At 40.0% G+C, this 18,233-nt stretch overlaps 1 protein-coding gene across 4 annotated transcripts in view; it reads left to right on the forward strand.

Annotated features, from left to right (window-relative positions):
- The first annotated feature begins 5,631 nt into the window (after nt 1-5,631).
- Nucleotides 5,632-18,233, forward strand: part of ankrd27 (ankyrin repeat domain 27 (VPS9 domain)) — a 28,202-nt gene continuing 15,600 nt past the window's right edge. For 2 of the 4 annotated variants that reach the window (XM_047596652.1, XM_047596653.1), the window contains exons 1-8: nt 7,705-7,808; nt 10,673-10,795; nt 14,197-14,307; nt 14,623-14,931; nt 15,011-15,070; nt 17,371-17,424; nt 17,718-17,783; nt 18,091-18,167. In XM_047596652.1, coding sequence (XP_047452608.1) covers nt 7,779-7,808; nt 10,673-10,795; nt 14,197-14,307; nt 14,623-14,931; nt 15,011-15,070; nt 17,371-17,424; nt 17,718-17,783; nt 18,091-18,167 — 830 coding nt within the window. In that variant the 5' untranslated portion in view covers nt 7,705-7,778. Of the gene's footprint in view, nt 5,739-7,704; nt 7,809-10,672; nt 10,796-14,196; nt 14,308-14,622; nt 14,932-15,010; nt 15,071-16,861; nt 16,905-17,370; nt 17,425-17,717; nt 17,784-18,090; nt 18,168-18,233 lie in introns of those variants that run through there. The other 2 variants (XM_047596655.1, XM_047596656.1) reach the window with 2 other exon arrangements.

The raw sequence follows: 18,233 nt of genomic DNA on the forward strand, positions 1-18,233 counted from the left end.
CTGAATAAACTAATATTGTGACATATAATACAAACATATTTCTGCATCATTTGTTTGACTGGGTTCTCTGTCTGCTTTCAGTACTTGTGAACATCTGATGTTTTGAGTCATTATCAGAAATATTGAAAATTCTTAAGCGTGCATAAAGTTTTAGGTGACACTACACAGGCATATGGAATGGACATGGGTCTTGTGAAGGTGTCCTGTGGTGTCTGGTAACAGGATGTTGTTAGTGGGGGACCTTTGGGTCCTATGGGTTGAGGTGTCTGGTAACAGGATGTTGTTAGTGGGGGACCTTTGGGTCCTATGGGTTGAGGTGTCTGGTAACAGGATGTTGTTAGTGGGGGACCTTTGGGTTGAGGTGTCTGGTCTGGTCTAGGTGGGTGCTACGTGTCTAAAGTAACATCCACACCAATGAATGCCAGGACCAAAGGTTTCCCAGCAGGAAGCTGAATAATTGCAAGATGGTCAATGTTACTTACTTCTACTGTCAGTGGTCCTAATGTTGTGGCCGATTGGTGTACTTCCAAACTGGCTTGGACAAATTTTTGACGTCCATGGGATGTAGCAAAGACGATTACATTTTTGAGTGAAGATGAGGGACTTCAACGATTCCACTGAAAACCAAAGTGACATATGGGTGCTCTCTAAATCATTTTCTGTGTTCTGCTTGTAAGTTTGCTTGTAAATGTGGCTGCAAATGGTACATCAGTCTGCTCATACCTTTACTGCTCAATTTACTGTTAATCAGAAACGGCAGCCAAGATTTTGAAGGATGTCTTTTCCCAACTATTTACGACACATTCATCGCCTAAAGTTAGTTCAATAGTTGTTGTGAAACGTCTGATCAGATGACATGATGTGACCTTCTTTTTATTTTGTATATATTTAGTTAAAAGTTAATGTTTGGATGTGTAGTAGAGTTTATGTGCTGACTATAAAAAGCTAAGTGTGTCATTGTTTTTTGTTTCTAAGCATTACACATATTGTAGATTACATGTGGTTTGTTTGAAACCCCCACCCTCCCCCAGTTCTATCTGTGAAGCTCTGATACACAGTAAAATAGTTTGGATTTTGTTTCAGGAACTAGATTCTTGCCGAGGCACTTGTTATTTACTTGTGTTTTGTTTTTTGTTTTTTTTTTAAAAATGAGAATACTTTTGTTTCCAGTGTCACTAAAGAGACAATGTTTTTCTTTTGCATTTATAGCCATAGTACAATTGGTTTTGAAAATGTTTACACTCATGGCTTTTGAAATTTGTTCTTGTGCCCACTTGGATATTTTGAAGTTACACAATTAGGATGTTTCCCAGTAAAAACTCACACTAAGCTGGAGGGGTTCTTTATTAATTTGTTTTTCAGTCACTGTGTACTGACAACCCAAAACTCAAGTAACACATGGAACCAAAAAAACTAATTACACACTGCTGTTTTCCTCCAGTCTCTGGTCCAAGGCATTCCGAAGTATATCAGGTTGAGGCTGGTGGTTGTGGAGGCTGAGATATCTGAAGCTACAGCAGACCATCACTCCTCTTCTTAGTTGCACCACTTGTCCTCTAGAGGGCGAGAGGTGGGGTACACCCTGGACAGATCTCCACACAGGGCTAACGCAGAGATAAATAACCATTCACACTCACACCGAGGGTCAATTTAGAATCACCAATTTATCTAACGAGGTGAGCTGGAGTTTTTCTGCGACTGTCCAGTTGAGACACTAGGGAGGTGCAAATGGTATTCACTTCACATACAACAACGGTCTGACGCAGGAACACAAATTTGCCAGCAGCAATAGCTGCCACACTGAGCTTCAGAACACCCCTCCATTGTTATACAGTGTTAGAATCCATCATGTTTACTAATACATATTGAAGATACTTATATAATGAATATGAGCTTTAAGTTTCAATCACAACTAATTGAAGGGATTCATTTCCAGACTGGAGGACAACACAGTCCCTTATTTTCTTGCTCTTGAATGTAACTGGACAATTGAACTTAATCTTGTGATCAAAGAAAGCACTGCCGTTTGTCTTCAGTAAGTGAAATGCATTTATGTTGTGTTCACACCTATCTATTTGTATTCTGATCTTTCTATTCTTGAGGTTTGAGTTTGCACCTTATAGTAAACCCTCTGTGTTTGTTCTATTGAAGCCTTTATTGTGGGCTGGGAAATGATATGCCTGCCCTCTAGAAAATACTCCTCACTTGGCTGGAGGTTGTGAATGGGCTTTTATTTTACCAGGGATGTTGAGATAATTTTCTGATTAAGTTAAGGCCCAAGCAGCTTTTGAGTCAACTCTCAAATAAGCTCAAATGAACTAACAACATTTAAGTGACTGTAAGGCCTTAATAAAACAACAGTAGCAGCCAGTTGCCTGTCAATTCTATTGGTTAAGACACTGATAAACGTTAGGATTCCTTTATATATTGTAGCTGACTTTAGGAACATTTTAGAGGCTGACATTTCTTTTTGAGTGGGTCATGTGTGATCGTGGTCTGGAACTACCTCTAACGAAACAGAGTGAATCTGTTTTAATTTTCTTGTTCTGTTGTCACTTGTTTAACATTACTTTAATTACTTTTAAACTTGCCTCTGGAATGCAATAGTGGAAAGTAACAAATTCCATCAAGTAAGTTACTTAAATATGACTTTGTACTCTTTTCACATTCTAATCCTTTGTGTTTCCATACTCTGATATATATACATACATTATATACTGTACATAGTGTTGTTCAGACTGGGTAAATGGATGGATGGCAGCAAGAGGGATATTAGAACTGAAGGGACTCAACTACCACAAGGCAGCAGCAGACGAGACAGAGGCCACTGATGTCAAGACTAGGAAGCTCCTCGCAGTGCATTGGAGGTTTCACCCAAATTCAGCATCCTGAGGTTGTACATGAAGCAGAAGAAAGGAGGCCGAGGACTAGTGAGTGTCAGAGCTACTGTCCTGGATGAAACAGAGATCCAGGAGTAGATCAGGAAGATGGCACAATCTAATGCAAATATTATCATTAATGATTCAAACTACAGGTGCTGGCCAGTAAATTAGAATATCATCAAAAAGTTGAATTATTTCAGTAATTCCATTCAAAAGGTGAAATATGTACATTATATTCATGCAATGCACACAGACCGATGTATTTCCAATGTTTATTTCTTTTAATTTTGATATTTATAAGTGACAACTAATGAAAACTCCAAATTTGGCATCTCAAAAAATTAGAATATTGAAAAGGCCAATGAAAAAAATGTTTTTTAGAAATGTTGGCCAACTGAAAAGAATGAACATGAAAAGCATGCGCATGTATAGCACTCAATACTTAGTCGGGGCTCCTTTTGCCTCAATCACTGCATTAATGCAGCGTGGCATGGACTCGATCAGTCTGTGGCACTGCTCAGGTGTTATGAGAGCCCAGGTTGCTCTGATAGTCGTCTTCAGCTCCTCTGCATTGTTGGGTCTAGCGCATTGCATCTTCCGCTTCACAATAAGGTCAGGCGAGTTTGCTGGCCAATCAAGGACAGGGATACCATGGTCCTTGAACCAGGTACTGGTGGTTTTGGCACTGTGTGCAGGTGCCAAGTCCTGTTGAAAAGTGAAATCTGCATCTCCATAAAGTTGGTCAGCAGCAGGAAGCATGAAGTGCTCTAAAACTTCCTGGTAGACAGCTGCATTGACCTTGGACCTCAGGAAACAGAGTGGGCCAACACCGGCAGATGACATGGCACCCCACACCATCACTGACGGTGGAAACTTTACACTGGACCTCATGCAACGTGGATTCTGTGCTTCTCCGCTCTTCCTCCAGACTCTGGGTCCTTGATTTCCAAAGGAAATGCAAAATTTGCTTTCATCAGAAAACATAACTTTGGACCATTCAGCAGCAGTCCAGTCCTTTTTATCCTTGGCCCAGGCGAGACGCTTCTTACGCTGTTTCTTGTCCAAGAGTGGCTTGACACACGGAATGCGACAGCTGAATCCCATGTCTTTCATGCGTCTCTTCGTGGTGGTTCTTGAAGCGCTGACTCCAGCTGCAGTCCACTCTTTGTGGATCTCCCCCACATTTTTGAATGGGTTTGTCGTCACAATTCTCTGCAGGGTGCGGTTATCCCTAGAGCTTGTACACTTTTTTCTACCACATTTTTTCCGTCCCTTCGCCTGTCTGTTAATGTGCTTGGACACAGAGCTCTGCGAACAGCCAGCTTCTTTAGCAATCAACTTTTGTGTCTTGCCCTCCTTGTACAAGGTGTCAATGGTCGTCTTTTGGACAACTGTTAAGTCAGAAGTCTTCCCCATGATTGTGGAGCCTTCAGAACAAGACTGAGGAACCTTTTAAAGGCCTTTGCAGGTGTTTTGAGTTAATCAGCTGATTAGTGTGGCACCAGGTGTCTTCTATATTGAGCCTTTTCAGAATATTCTAATTTTCTGAGATACTGAATTTGGTGTTTTCATTAGCTGTCAGTTGTAATAATAAAAATGAAAATGAATAAACACTTGAAATATATCACTATGTGTGGAAGGAAAGTATACAGTATACAAGTTTCACCTTTTGAATTGAATTACTGAAATAATTCAACTTTTTGATGATATTCTAATTTACTGGCCAGCACCTGTATTTACTTGAGATTTAGATTCATACATTCATAGACTTCTTGTGCCATTGTATACTGGTGGCCGAGTGCAGAAACTTCTGAATCCTACATTAGCAATAACAATTTCCTCATATTTGTGTAAGTTTTTCTACCCCCTACATGCCCACACCTGTCAAATTCCTCTTTTGTACCAACCGTTTGAGCTCAACCTCATTGTGACCTTTTTGATTTGCCTTTTTTTAACCGCCCTCCTATGCACTGCACCGACCTGTCCAGTAGAGGTCAGTATGAGCCAGTGTGTTGTTGAGCCGTATATTGAAGAAGTCTCCCCTAGTCAAAACAGTCTGGTGAATCAAACCACTAGCGGTTTCTACTGGTCTCTACTACTGACGATTGCCGGTTTGCAAGAATTGCAGATGAACAGAACACGCGAGGATCTGAGTGGGTCTCTCTGGCTGCTTACATAGAACGTTTCCCCTCTGAAGGCTGGAAGACTGGAAACCCGGACCTAAGGCTTGTGGTGTGCGATACCCATTGTCTGTATATACCGATACCGACACCGCTAGATTTGGTAGTATCGATCCGAAGCCAAGTAAATACAAGGCCAGTATCACCGATATCGATATATATTTTTAAGGTGAATGAATCATCAATCTGAATCTTAAAAAACTTTTCATGATCTATAAATGTTTTTGTGATTCGCGTTTTTTATTATTAATCTAGAATCCAGTACAGAATTTGGGCAAAGTTTTAAGTAAATAGAAAATTTAATTGTCACGATAAAAGTTTTGTCCAGAAACAACACAAGATGATCACTTGAGAACAAAGGAAAGCGTTTCTCGAGTGGTGTGTTCAGAAACTACAATAAAGCTATAAAACGAAATCTCCCCCCTCATTTCATTTTACAAAATTATCGCTTCGGTTGTACAAAAGAGAAACTGAAACAAGTATCGATCGCGTCGCATTAGTATCGATCGACAATGTTGATACGAACGCTGGTATCGATATTGTCGTATTTGGATCGATCCGCCCACCACCACTAGCTTAGCCAGATGATGCTAGAGAACGGCTCCTGACCGGATACTGGAGGGGTCTGGCATTGCCATGCCAAAACCTGGATGAACCGGGCACTCACTGAAAACAGGTGAAACACTCTTACGAGTTGTCGCGTTTGCTGGCTGCTTTACACGTTAATAAGCCGAAGCTAACAGTGGGTGTCCTATTATCGTGCATTGTTTCCAGCAGCGGAGCTAATGCTAATTGTTAAGGCTACTACTTCTAGTTGTTGGTTTCAGATAGCTGGCTACTTGAAAAACGCCCGGGTCCTCCTCTTATTTGTAACAGGCCGAGTCATGTTAGAATCCCTAACATTTAAACTTACAAATGTGAGCTAACGCTAGCTAGTCATTTAACCATATAGCTGGAAATCTCCCCCTAACTGGCACCTGTCATGTTCCACATGGTGGGCTGTAAACACCAGCATCCAGAGGTAATGGAAACCTGTCAACGAATGGAAAATTGCACGTTCTAAATGAAATTTACCTCAGTCGTTTCGAGTTGACATGTGCTAGCAGGCATTTCAGTTTCACATAAGGTGGTCACCACAGAGAAGCGGTTCTTTTTCTCTTGTATACATTAGATTCACGTTGACTGTTGATACACACACTCCACTATTTCGTTGTGCCGCCTTTAGCTTTGATCACAGCAGCATTCGCTGTGGTATTGTTGTCGATAAGCTTGTGCAATGTCGCAAAATTTATTTCCATCCGATCCTTTTTCACCAAGTTCTTGTATTGATGATAGGAGAGTCTGACCACTGCACAAAGAGGTTTTTGTCAAAAAAATCCATCGATGGAATAACCTGGTCATTCGATATATTCAGGTAGTCAGCTGACCTCATTCTTTGGACATAATTTCGCTGGTACTTGTACTAGTGACAATAAAAGGATCATATCATATAATGTTGCTGAACCTGTGCCCAATGACTTTCATTGTCTGCCTCTTGAAAAATCTATCTATCTATCTATCTATCTATCTATCTATCTATCTATCTATTCCATGTGGTCTGATCGGTATACTGGTTTTTCCTGTTTTTTTTTCCTGATTACTTCCTTATATCATTCAATATGCAGCCTGTGGCTTTAACAGCTGACTGAAATCGATTCTGAAAACCATTTACAACCCAGCATCTTAATTTCGTGACATTCTACATGTAAAACTGGAAATTAAATCTAAAAATGACACAGGATTTCTAGGATTTAAGCGTTTGCTTCAGCAATAAGTGAACCATCAGAACAACTTTTATTGCACATTTCTCTGTCCCATTTAAAGTGTTCATTGGTGAAAGTGGACCTAAAAGGTATATGTAGCTAAGAGTGGAGTATGACCTACTACTTACACAATGTATTCACACGCCAGACCATCATGTTTTAATATGTCTTGACCGAGTAAGAACACGAGAGTATCACTGGTTTGCTATTCAGATAAAGTGATTAGATGCACATTTAATAGACAGTCAGTGGTAATTTGTGCTGTTCAGTTAAGAGATAAGAGTCCCAGCTTTTCCAGTTTCTTTTTCATTTGTCTGCTATGATATTCTAGTGATTATATTTTAAATTTTGAAACGTTGGTCACATTAAACATTAAACAGATGTTTGAAGACATCTGCTTTGCCGTGGGAATTTCTTATTGGGATTTTCACAATCTTGTAACAATATATAAACCAAATCATTTATGGTGTAATCAAGGGAATATGCCAGTTACAAATTAAGGAAATCCAGAAAAGTTTTTGATCTGTAACTGTAGCAGTAGAGTGCTTTGGTTTCAGCTCTACTCTAATCTGGATATAATATCAGGGTAGCTGAACTTTAATCTCCTTATTTGTGGCTGTTCTGCTGCTGAGGTAATTTCCTTTCGGCCTCAGGAAAAATCGTCAGCTGAATGACTGTAAGTTCAAGTGTGTAATGTAGCTCTGTGTGTCAGGGCTGGAGGGGATGGACATTCCTCTGCGCCACTGAATACGCTGTTTGCTTCAAGCCTGTGAGGTCACGAGGAGCAGGATGATCACGTGACTCATTGCTGAGTTTCATCCCTGCTGAGCCTCCTGATATGGGACTGCTCAGTGAGGATACGAGTGACTCTGCTCAGCTGGTTCCCAGCTTGTGTGTTCTGAATCTGAGGGAGGATGAAGTTTATCTCTGAACGCGGTGATGAGGTGAGATTAAACTTCTGGATGTCATCTTGGTTTGGACTAGGATTTAGTTTCTGTTTAGGCTCCGAGAGCATTGAGATCATAACAACAAACAAGAAAACAAATCTTTTTTTTAATGTTGGTTTTATTTTTTAGCATGGTTTGGTGAAGTGTTAGCAGACTAGTTTGCTTGATATCTGCTTGATAGTTGAATAAAGCGTTGTAGTTTTTTAAAATGTATTTATGTGGTGTGTCTTGACCAAGTTTGTTGGCTGATGATAGCATTAGAAGCACTGGTTAATGTGTTCAGCGTTGTTCTAAGGGGAGTAGTTCATGAGTGACTGACCGATGAATCCATGAACATTTGTAGTTCTCTGACGTTTCCTGTAGCGCCACCGTGAGGTAGCCTGGAAGTCAATCCGACTGCCCCTGACCTCAAAATATTTGGAAGGGAAAATTAGTCTAGAGTCTCACCACTGGGAACTGGTTATGGTGAAACAAAGATCAGGCCAGTGGGATAGTTCAGGCTGGCTTCATGTGGTGATGGATAGAAGACTAACAGTGAGCGGCGTAGTCATACACATCATCTTAGCGCTGTGGAGTTTCCAACTAAATATCTTTGATTGGTTGGTTGAGGCCGAGGTATTTTTTCTCTGTATCCGAACCATACATTGTATATAATCACCCAGCGTTCATTTGGACACACACACACACACACACACACACATACACACACACACACACACACACTGCATTTTAAATACATTTTTTTTATTTGTCTTTTACAGGAAAATTAAAGTTTAACTTGGAAATGACAGAATGTTTCAGGAGTGATCTTAACCTGCACACATAGCCAACAATGAATGTACTAGCCAATAAAATCATCTCATCCTGTCCACCTTTTGTCAAATCAGTCAAACCTTGTTTTTTGCGGACACGTTTAAAAATATGTAGTGGTCACTTCTACTGGAATTTATTTTTCCCCGAAATGATTGTTGAATCCTTCCGTATTGTAGTCACTGACAGAAAGTCTAAAAGAGGAACACTTAGTTACTTAAGAAGAGTAAACCTTAAGAAAGGCTTATTTCTGTAAGTAACAAAAATCAAGTTGGTCATAGCATGACCTGCTTATTAAACATTGGGTCCCTAACTTCAAATGAAGGAAAGTTCATAAACAAATTGAATCAATGGAATTTTAATAGCTCAGACAGTTTCTGTCCCACAGATAGACAAGTAAAATTAGAAATCTTGTGACAATTCAATGTTCTGCTGGGAATCTTTTGGACCTGGCATTCATGTGGATGTTAGTTCAACATGTAGCACCCACCAAGACCAAACATTCAGGCACACACACAAAAATGGTTTAGGAACAACTCTTAAAAACATGAAGAACAGCTCAAGGTGTTGACCTGACCTCCATATTCACAAGATCCAAACTGATCAAGTATCTGTGGAATGAAAGGAGATTTTTTTTAGCTAACAACATGACTTTTGTTATTATGATTAGAATAGAACTTCATTGTCTGCCTGATGGGACATTTGTCTTAACTTAAGATCACCACAACAAGTGCATAACGGTGTAGTTTAAATATTTTTTATGATTGCATTTGTCATTTATGAATTCACATCCGTAGTTCTCTATTTTCTCTCCATCTAGTTTTCCAGATTCTATCCAGATGTGAAGTTTTAGAGATCAGGTTCAGACCATTCACAGATGTACAGTTTCATTCTTAAGGAGAGAAATCTCACTTTTTCTAACTTCTCCAAATTTCATAAAATTTGCTTGATCATGAAGTGAGGTGAAATAGGTTCTTCAGAGCAAGTATTAAATCAAAGCAAGATGAGCAAAGCAAATTACTGGAAAGAAAGGATGTGAAAAATGTTATTTCCATTTAAAAACAAACAAAAAACGGATTCATTTTATGATAGAAAATGTGTTCAGCACTCTGAAGGATAGGGATTAACCTGTAAAAGTTGGTTCATAACTGGAGGAAAAAAGGGAAATTTTGTTGTGTTGCATGGAAACCAGTATTAAAAAAACAAGTATTATTATGCCGGAGGTAAAGGTAGATGTGGATCCTAGTAGAGAGAAAGGCAGAGTGGTTACAGCTGGCTAATGTGATTTCTTTGTGGAAGTCAGTGCAGGTGCCGTCGTTTAAACACTCCTTACCTGCACACTCCTGTAGGAGTCTACAAGGGTCTGTGTGTCTGCAGAGGTCCACATCCAAGCCCAGGATGAAATTTCTTATGTACAGACTGTGTGCGTTGCAGGGATATTCACATGTATTCACCCCTGAGCCACACTTCTGTACAACAGTCAGGACAAATTTGCAAATCTACCTCCTTTCCCATCTCAAGAACTGAGCTGATTTTGAGGCTTTGGCTCCAGAACTGTCTAATGGTCTAACTTTAACCCGTGGTTTATCATTTATGTGAATTCGTTTTAAAGTTTAGATAGAATAAAAGCTCTGTATCAGTCCTGCTTTTCTTTTTTTTCACTTTAATTTTTAAGGTTGTGTGTCTTATGTACTGTGTAAGTGTTGCCTGTAAAAACATGCAATAAAAACACATTTTACTCGTTTACTAGACATCTTACCTCATGACAAGCGGTCACTCCATATTCTACAAAGCCCCTGTCCGCTCTCTGTTCTTTGGACAGCAGTAAATTCCATAATGTTATCACTATTATTACATAGTGATTGGTGCTGCTACACACTCAAATGTACCTTTTGGAATCAATCACAAACCAGAATATCTGTGTTCATTGTGAGGGGGAATAACCCGTCTACATGGCATACCTTGTAGCATGCAGTCACACAATCGATGTCCCGTTGAAGTTTTATTCTGCCATGCTGATCTTTGTACATTGTGTTTTTTTTCCTCTGCAGAATCCAGACCTCCAGCTCCTTATGGCTGTATATGATGAGAACATCCTGAAGAATCCTTTCTACTTGGCACTGGAGAAGCAGAGGCCGGACCTCTGCAAACACGTGGCAGAGCTCCACGGTATTGTAAGTAAAAGCAGTTGTCTCCTTTTCAGTTGGCTATAGTTCACAACTTGTCACCATGTTCTGCATGTGCAGTACCAGTCAAAACTCTGGACAGTAGTTTGGACTGAAGTTATATTGTGAATAAGTAACCTCATAATCTCCTGAAGCTGGCTGAGAGACAGCCAACAATGTGAATACTCTAAAGAATCTAAAATAGAAAACATATGGTTTGTTTAACACTTGCCACTGCCACACTACACAATTCCATATGTGTCCTTTCATAGTGTTGATGTCTTTAGCATTAATCTAAAATGTACAAAATAATAAAAATAAATCAGTCTTTTGACTCTTACTGTATGTCACACGGAACAAAAGGGTAACTATAAATATTAATTTTCTTTTTGGGATGTTATGCCCTTCAGAATATTCTACAAATGGAACAGAAATAATATCAGTATTTGTTTATTCAGGAAATTGGTTTTGGCAAGTACAAAAGTCGAAAGTAGAATATGTAGTTTGATTTGGTTTCAAATGAGAGGCATCATGTTTTGAGATGAAACACTTCGTTCCAGCACGAGATCCTCATCCTGTCTGTGAATCATGTGGGTGGTCATGTCCTTGTTTGGGTCTGTTTTGCTGCAGCTGGGCCAAGACAGCTTGTCATCATTGATGGACCAGTGAATTCTGAATTTTACCACTGTATTCTAAAAGAGAATGCAAGGACATCTGTCCATGTGTTGAATGTGAAGAGAAACTGGGTCATGCAGCAAGACAATGAGAACCCACCAACATCTCAGAACTGAAATGGTTCTGTCATGAGGTTCTAAATTGGCTAAAAATCCTCCACGCTGCTGTAGACGACTGATTAGAAGTTAATGGAAATGTTTATTCGCTGTTATTGCTGCACAAGGGGCTGGAACACTGGACACTGGAAACAAGGGTTCACTTCTTGTAGCGCGTCATAGACATGTACGAATAATTAACATTCTTGTGTGTAAGTGTAAGATTTCTGATAAGGTTGTTTTACTGTGTTCTTTTGGTCTAATTCCAGGATTTGTGGATGGATGTTTTGAGTAATTTTTATGCAGAAAAGTTTGAAAGAAATTTTGAGGTGCAAAAACCTTTGTAGGTGCTAGTGTAGTGGACATATGGGATGTGATGCGTGAATGAACCAAAGTAAAACTGATCTTTGTGTCAATCGTAACATTTTAACATTATTTTAAGAACTCATTTAAACACATTTCAGACCGTTCACACTCCAGATACTAAGAACATGGTAGACTGCACCACTTCAAAAAAGTCCCATTTCAAAAACAACTGCTACCTTCAAAAGCCTGAAAAGCAGAAGGATGACTTGTATGCATCTGGAAACTATTGGCACAAGCCACCACAATAAAACCAAACCACAATATCACTGTGTGTGTAAAACAGAAACTGAAAGATATTGTAGAAATGTCCTGAAATAAATGAGAAAACTCCAAAGACCAAATACCTTTCTGACTTTCTGACAGTTTCCCTTCTACTTATTTCACTGATCACTTCCTCTTGTCTGATTGAAAGCATGTTAATGATTAAACCTGCTCCTTACATTGCTCAAAAAAGAAAGAAAGAAAAAAAAAACAGGATCTCAGACTGCTGAATGACTACACACTGCAGACGTCCGCCGCTCAACGAGTTAAAAGAACTGCAGGGAATTTAACAGGAGTCCTCCCCACTGTGTGCTGGATCAGATGACCAGAGTTGGAAGATTTTAAATCAGGAGACAAGGGAAAAAGTTCAGCTGCTACATGTTTAACCCTCAGACTGCTTCCTGCCTCAACCGTCCCAATATATTTTTTGAGAGGTTTAGTGTCTTCACTCCTTCCTTTGTATCACCCCCCACTCTCACGACTGTTTGAAAACAGAATTAATGTTGGAGATTTGCCGTTATTGTAGAGGGAGTGACATATTAATTTTGTCAGTGCTCAGGCTGGTGAAACAGCCTAGCACAAAGTGCAACTACAGTGAAGTTGATTAATATCAAACGACCACATAATGACTCAAGAAGCCTGCAACTTCAGACAAGAATCAGACATCTGAGCCCAGGCTGACTCACCAGGACTCGTCTGGAAACTCAAATGATCTATATGGCATCAAAACAGCAGAAAACTGAACAACTAAAACAAGCAGTCTCGCCCCTAAACCAAAACCTGTAAAGTGTGCAGTGTATTATACACAATGTTGTGTTTGCACTGAATATTTATTGGGGATAAATTTAGTACAACTTCACTGAAATGCTGGAGCTCAAGATTATTCCACACAGTGCTCATCTACAAGTAGACAACGTACCCTGATCTCATGGAGTTCAGGAGCACTATTTTTCGTTTCTTATATTTTACAGAGTAATGCACAGATTTATTTTCTTTAACAACAAATTTGTTGCAGAACCAGGCAAATTGTAACTCTCTTTCAAAACCTGTTACCAACATTAGACCACAATGCAGCTCAGTCAGCAGTAGTCTGAGGGTATTTCTACAGTAGAGCTGAGGAGACATGTGCTACGTTCACTTCTTCCAAACTGCACAGATTTGGAAACTTAAATTCTTTATCTTCAGTTGCACTCTCTCAAATGACAGCTGGTTTTAAATTTGACTTCCCTGTCTGCAAATCCTAATGGCTTTACATCTATTTCACATAATGGTAATACTTTCCAAAAGTGATATGAATGACGAGGCGCCACCTTTTAGAAGTTATTCTCACAAGATCTCTTTAGGAATTAATATGACATAATTGGAAGCTCCAGAGCAGCTGCAATATTGACCCAGTCACTTTGTAGAATAATAAATCATGTTTCTGTTCATGGACACAGATTGTGACATTGACAATAGTTTGGCTAAGTACATACAATGAGCTGGCAGCTGACAGCCCCAGACACTAGTGACAATATGAAAACTTCTGGAGGGCCATACTGAATAAATATTGAGATTTAATGTCTTCATTTTTAAATGTGATCTCTCTTTTCAATGTGTTTACTGTTTTGCTTTTGTTGCTACGTAGAGTGTGTAATTATTTAAATAGATTGAAGAGAGATTGCTACTAACTACACAGACAACATACTATATTATTACAAACAAAGTGACTGTCAGAGAATGATAAAGTACCACCCTCCTGCCAATGTTCTTAAGATCTGTTTTTAGGTTTTTAAGACTCATTTGCTCCACTACTCATTTTCAGTTTCAGTATTTCTACCTAACCACAGTAGTTCAGTGGCAGGATAAAACTTCTTTTCTACTTCCTTACACCAGGATCGGTCACTATCTGTTGTTTCTGTTAATTCATTGACGTGGAGTTTATGTCAGATGGTTTGTGTCAACCAGTCTGAATCTTGTGGTTATAAAAATCTTCCATTAAATGTCCACTCTCACTTTCCTTAAACCCTGCAGGTTCTGGTGCCTTGCTGTGGAAGTTTGACGGCCAGCAGCTTCTCAGACTCTCACTTTGACAGCTATGTCCTACAGCCTGTCGAGGAGGGATACAAGACAGCTGATGGAAAGGTTTGTCTTCTGTCTCCGTTTTACTCACTAAATATCATCTACATCAGAGTCAATATGTTCTTCAAATGTAGAAACTTTAATTATATGACATCAATAACAGTACATATGGTCTCAAGATGCTTTGCTTTATTATGAAATCAAAAACATTAAAAACACATGAGTATGTTGCACTGAGTGAAATGTTCCTTCATTGACTCAGGCTCTCAAAGACCGTTCTGCTGCTCTAAATAGTGTGGATAGAGCTCATATGTTAGAGGTCATTTGTCTTTGCCTTGCTAACTTTTAAAGTGGTCTTTGGCTTTGTGAATTTTGCAGGAGGTCAAGATCCAGGACAGACAGGTCCTGCTGGGATCTGGCACACCATCTCCAACATCGGTCCCCATCCTGTTCGAGGAAACCTTCTACAATGACCAGGAGCAAAGCTACAGCATCCTGTGCATCTCCAGGCCTGTGGAGGTGGATCCAAGACAGACCGAGGTCAGCCCACCACCCCCTTACTGCCTGAAGAGCCTGGAGGATGTCAGGGAGTTCCTGGGTCGCCATGCCCAGAAACTGGACAAGTTCATCCACTGTTTCTGTCAGGCTTTCAAAGAGCAGGAGAGGAAGGGACTTCGTCACCACATAGTAGGGTCAACTCTTATACTCTTAAATCTTTAATGACTTCCTGCAGTACTAACAGCTCTCCTGTCTTCTCCTCCCTCAGGACTCAGTAAACGGTCTTTACACTAAATGTCTTCAGTGTCTGCTAAGAGACTCTCGCCTGGTGAGTAGGAACCAACCAGCAGGACACCTTTTTAGTCTGGTAGAGTGTAGAGACTGATAAGATAACAGGGTGTAAGGTGTGAGATCCAAAGGTGGTTACTTGACCCACAATCCACAGTGCACTCAGTAGTTGTTGTGAATACATAGAGGACGCTAAAAAAGATTTGAGATCTGTTTTGATGGCACATGTAGGACCAACAGTATATTAAGTAGGAGGGCTAGATTGTTTTTGTTCATGTATTGATTAAAACCTCTGAAGAATGTCAGCTGTTAAACCCAAGGAGATCTCAAAGCTGTTGTCATTTAACGAAGTTCAGGTGATCCTGGTTAACTGGTGTATAATCAAATATCAGTCGATATATTTAGCAGTCCATCTACTTTTTGCAGAAGACAAATGAAGAGACACCAGATAAACAAGCTAAATGCCAAGCTAACTACGAGCTCAGCAGCCTGGCTATGAGCCACTCCAGTCTCTGAGGCCTCTGAGTTTGGTGGAATTCACATGATGTCATGTGGTCAAGCCGCTATTTAATCATATATTCAAGATGCACTAAAGATGAAAGTCAACATTCTTTCCTAATAGGTTCAGATGTACAAAGGAGATGAAGCAAGAACATATTTCATATCAGTAACTGTGTTTCCCTTTTCCAAACACAGAACTTCTAATCTAATATGCATTATCTCAGTTTTTATGTTTAATACAGACTCTGTGACTGTGATTGAGATTACAAGCTAAACATTTTAGACTTCTGATGACTGCCGCTGCTGATTTTTTTTATGTGTGTGTGTGACTAGTGTAATTTATCCTGAACAATGTCAGACCTTCACAGTAAATCCAACTTAAAACAAAACCTTTTAACCTTATATTTGGTTATGGACAGAATCCAATAACTGAACACAGCTTAGGTTCAGATCAGGCAGACCATTCCTCCCAGGTTACACTGTCTTTGCCCATGTGAGTGTTGAAGTCCCCCAGCAGAATAAATGGAGTTCCCAGCCAGGTCGCAGTCCAGTGTCCGACCTAGAGCATTCAAAAAGGGTGGGCTCTCTAATCTGCTGTATGGCACATGAGCACAAACAAGGAGGAGGCAAGCTCATGTATCCGGTTCGGGCTGGGCTCAGCCTAGCCACTAGGCGCTCGCCCACCGGGCTGGGTACAGGTTCCCTTCTTCTTAGTCTTTATTCAGAGTCTTCAGAACCGTTCTTTGTCTGGCCCTTTACCTTGGACCAATCTGCCTTTGGAGACGCTACAAGGGGCAAAATGCCCCAGAGAGCATAGCCACTTAATATTCTTGGGGATCATCAAGATGTTTTCTGTCAAAACTGAGATGAGGCTTTATGTTCTTTTTGCTCAGCAGTGGTTTTGGTCTTGAACGCTGCCATGAGGCCATTTTAGCCCAGTTTCTTTGTTATGGTGGAGTCATGAACACTGACCTTAACTGAGGCTAGTGAGGCCTGCAGTTCTTTGGATGTTGTTGTGGGGACTTTTTGATCTCTTGGATGAGTCATTGCTCTTCTATTGGGATAATTTTGTTCAGCCGACCACTCCTGGGAAGGTTCACCACTGTTCCATGTCTTCACCATTGGTGGATAACTGCTCTCTGTTCACTGGAGTCCCAAAACTTTAGAAATGGCTTTATAACCTTTTCCAGACTGATGGATGTCAGTTACTTCCTATCTCATTTGTTCCCGAATGTCTTGAAGTGATTTATTGATTGAGAACAGGTGTGGCAGTAATCAGGCCTTGGTGTGGCTACAGAAACTGAACTCAGGTGTGATAGACCACAATAATGTTTTAACAGGGGCTTAACACTTGTTTGCACAGGGCCATGCAGGTTTGGCTTATAATAATGAAAACCTTTGTTTAAAAACTGAATTTTGTGTTGACTTGTGTTATCTTTGTCTTATATTTAATTTTGTTTAATGATCTGAAACTTTTAAGTGTGACAAACATGCAAAAAAAATAAGAAATCAGAAAGGGGCACACATTCTTTGAGCAAAATCTGTTCCAACATACTCTTGAAGCACATGTCCTTCAAGTGGTGCATCTTTGTATGAGATGGGACACCAAGAATGTGCGTCAATCGTGAGACGCCCAGACACCAGGCTGTTTTATTAGGTTCTCTGGAGCCTAATCAGATTAGTATGATGTATTGTGTCTGTCACAGTTGTTTCTAGCCAGCACTGCCAGTGTCTCTGATCAATTACCTGCCTAATCACAGTAAAAGAAGAACACACAGCACGTACTTTACATTGTCTGATTATTGTTGTACTTAAACTGAGGCTTTTTTTTTTCTACAGAAACTTCTGGCAAAGCAGGAGCTTCAGATGACCCTTCTCAAACAGGCAGTGGAGGTAACCTTTGATCTAGTTTGTGCAAAGAAGCATTTGTTTTTATGTATTACTGTTTTTTGTTCTAAAAGCTCATTCTATAAAAGAATTGACCTACAAATGAAAGTGCATGCACGTTTGTGGTAAACACAGTTGATTACATTGTCTGTCCATGGAATAAGATCCAGTGATCATTAATTAGTCTCGATCTCTGTAAAAGAAGGTTTGCAGCATTTTAGATGAACAATCAATAAATGGCTAGTATGACCTGATGGAAAGCCACCAAATCACACTAGTTTTTCTTTTTCTCTTCCCAGATGTACATTCATCATGGTATCCATGACTTAATCTTTAACTTTGTGGGGACACTTGAAGCCAGCCAGGTAGGTCTGAGCTGTTACTGCTCATCAAGTCGTCAAACACACAGAGAAACTATCTCTGCAAATGACACCATGCCACAATTTCTAATGAGAACATTTTTTTAGAACATTCAGTAATCAGTGTTTCAGTGATTAAAGCTGTCTTCAGTCCCAGGGAAGACAGAAAATAACTCCTGGGGTGAATTAAAGGAGAACAGAAGAGTTTCTTGACAGTCATTTGATTTATATATTATTATTCCTTGCTGTGGCAGTGATGAAATTATCATGGATGTGATTCAGTAATGGCAGTGTTGTTCTCTCATGTCAACAGGACGCCGCCTTCAACAAAACCACCCGGAGCCTGCAGGAGCTGCAGCAGAAAGACCTGGGAGTCAAACCTGAGTTTAGGTCCGATCACAATCCAACTGCGATTCTTTCCTCAAGTCTTTTTCAATGTGTCTCCTGACTGCTGAC

The sequence above is a fragment of the Mugil cephalus genome, chromosome 10 (genome assembly GCF_022458985.1).
Source record: "Mugil cephalus isolate CIBA_MC_2020 chromosome 10, CIBA_Mcephalus_1.1, whole genome shotgun sequence".
NCBI classification, from domain to species: Eukaryota; Metazoa; Chordata; class Actinopteri; order Mugiliformes; family Mugilidae; genus Mugil; species Mugil cephalus.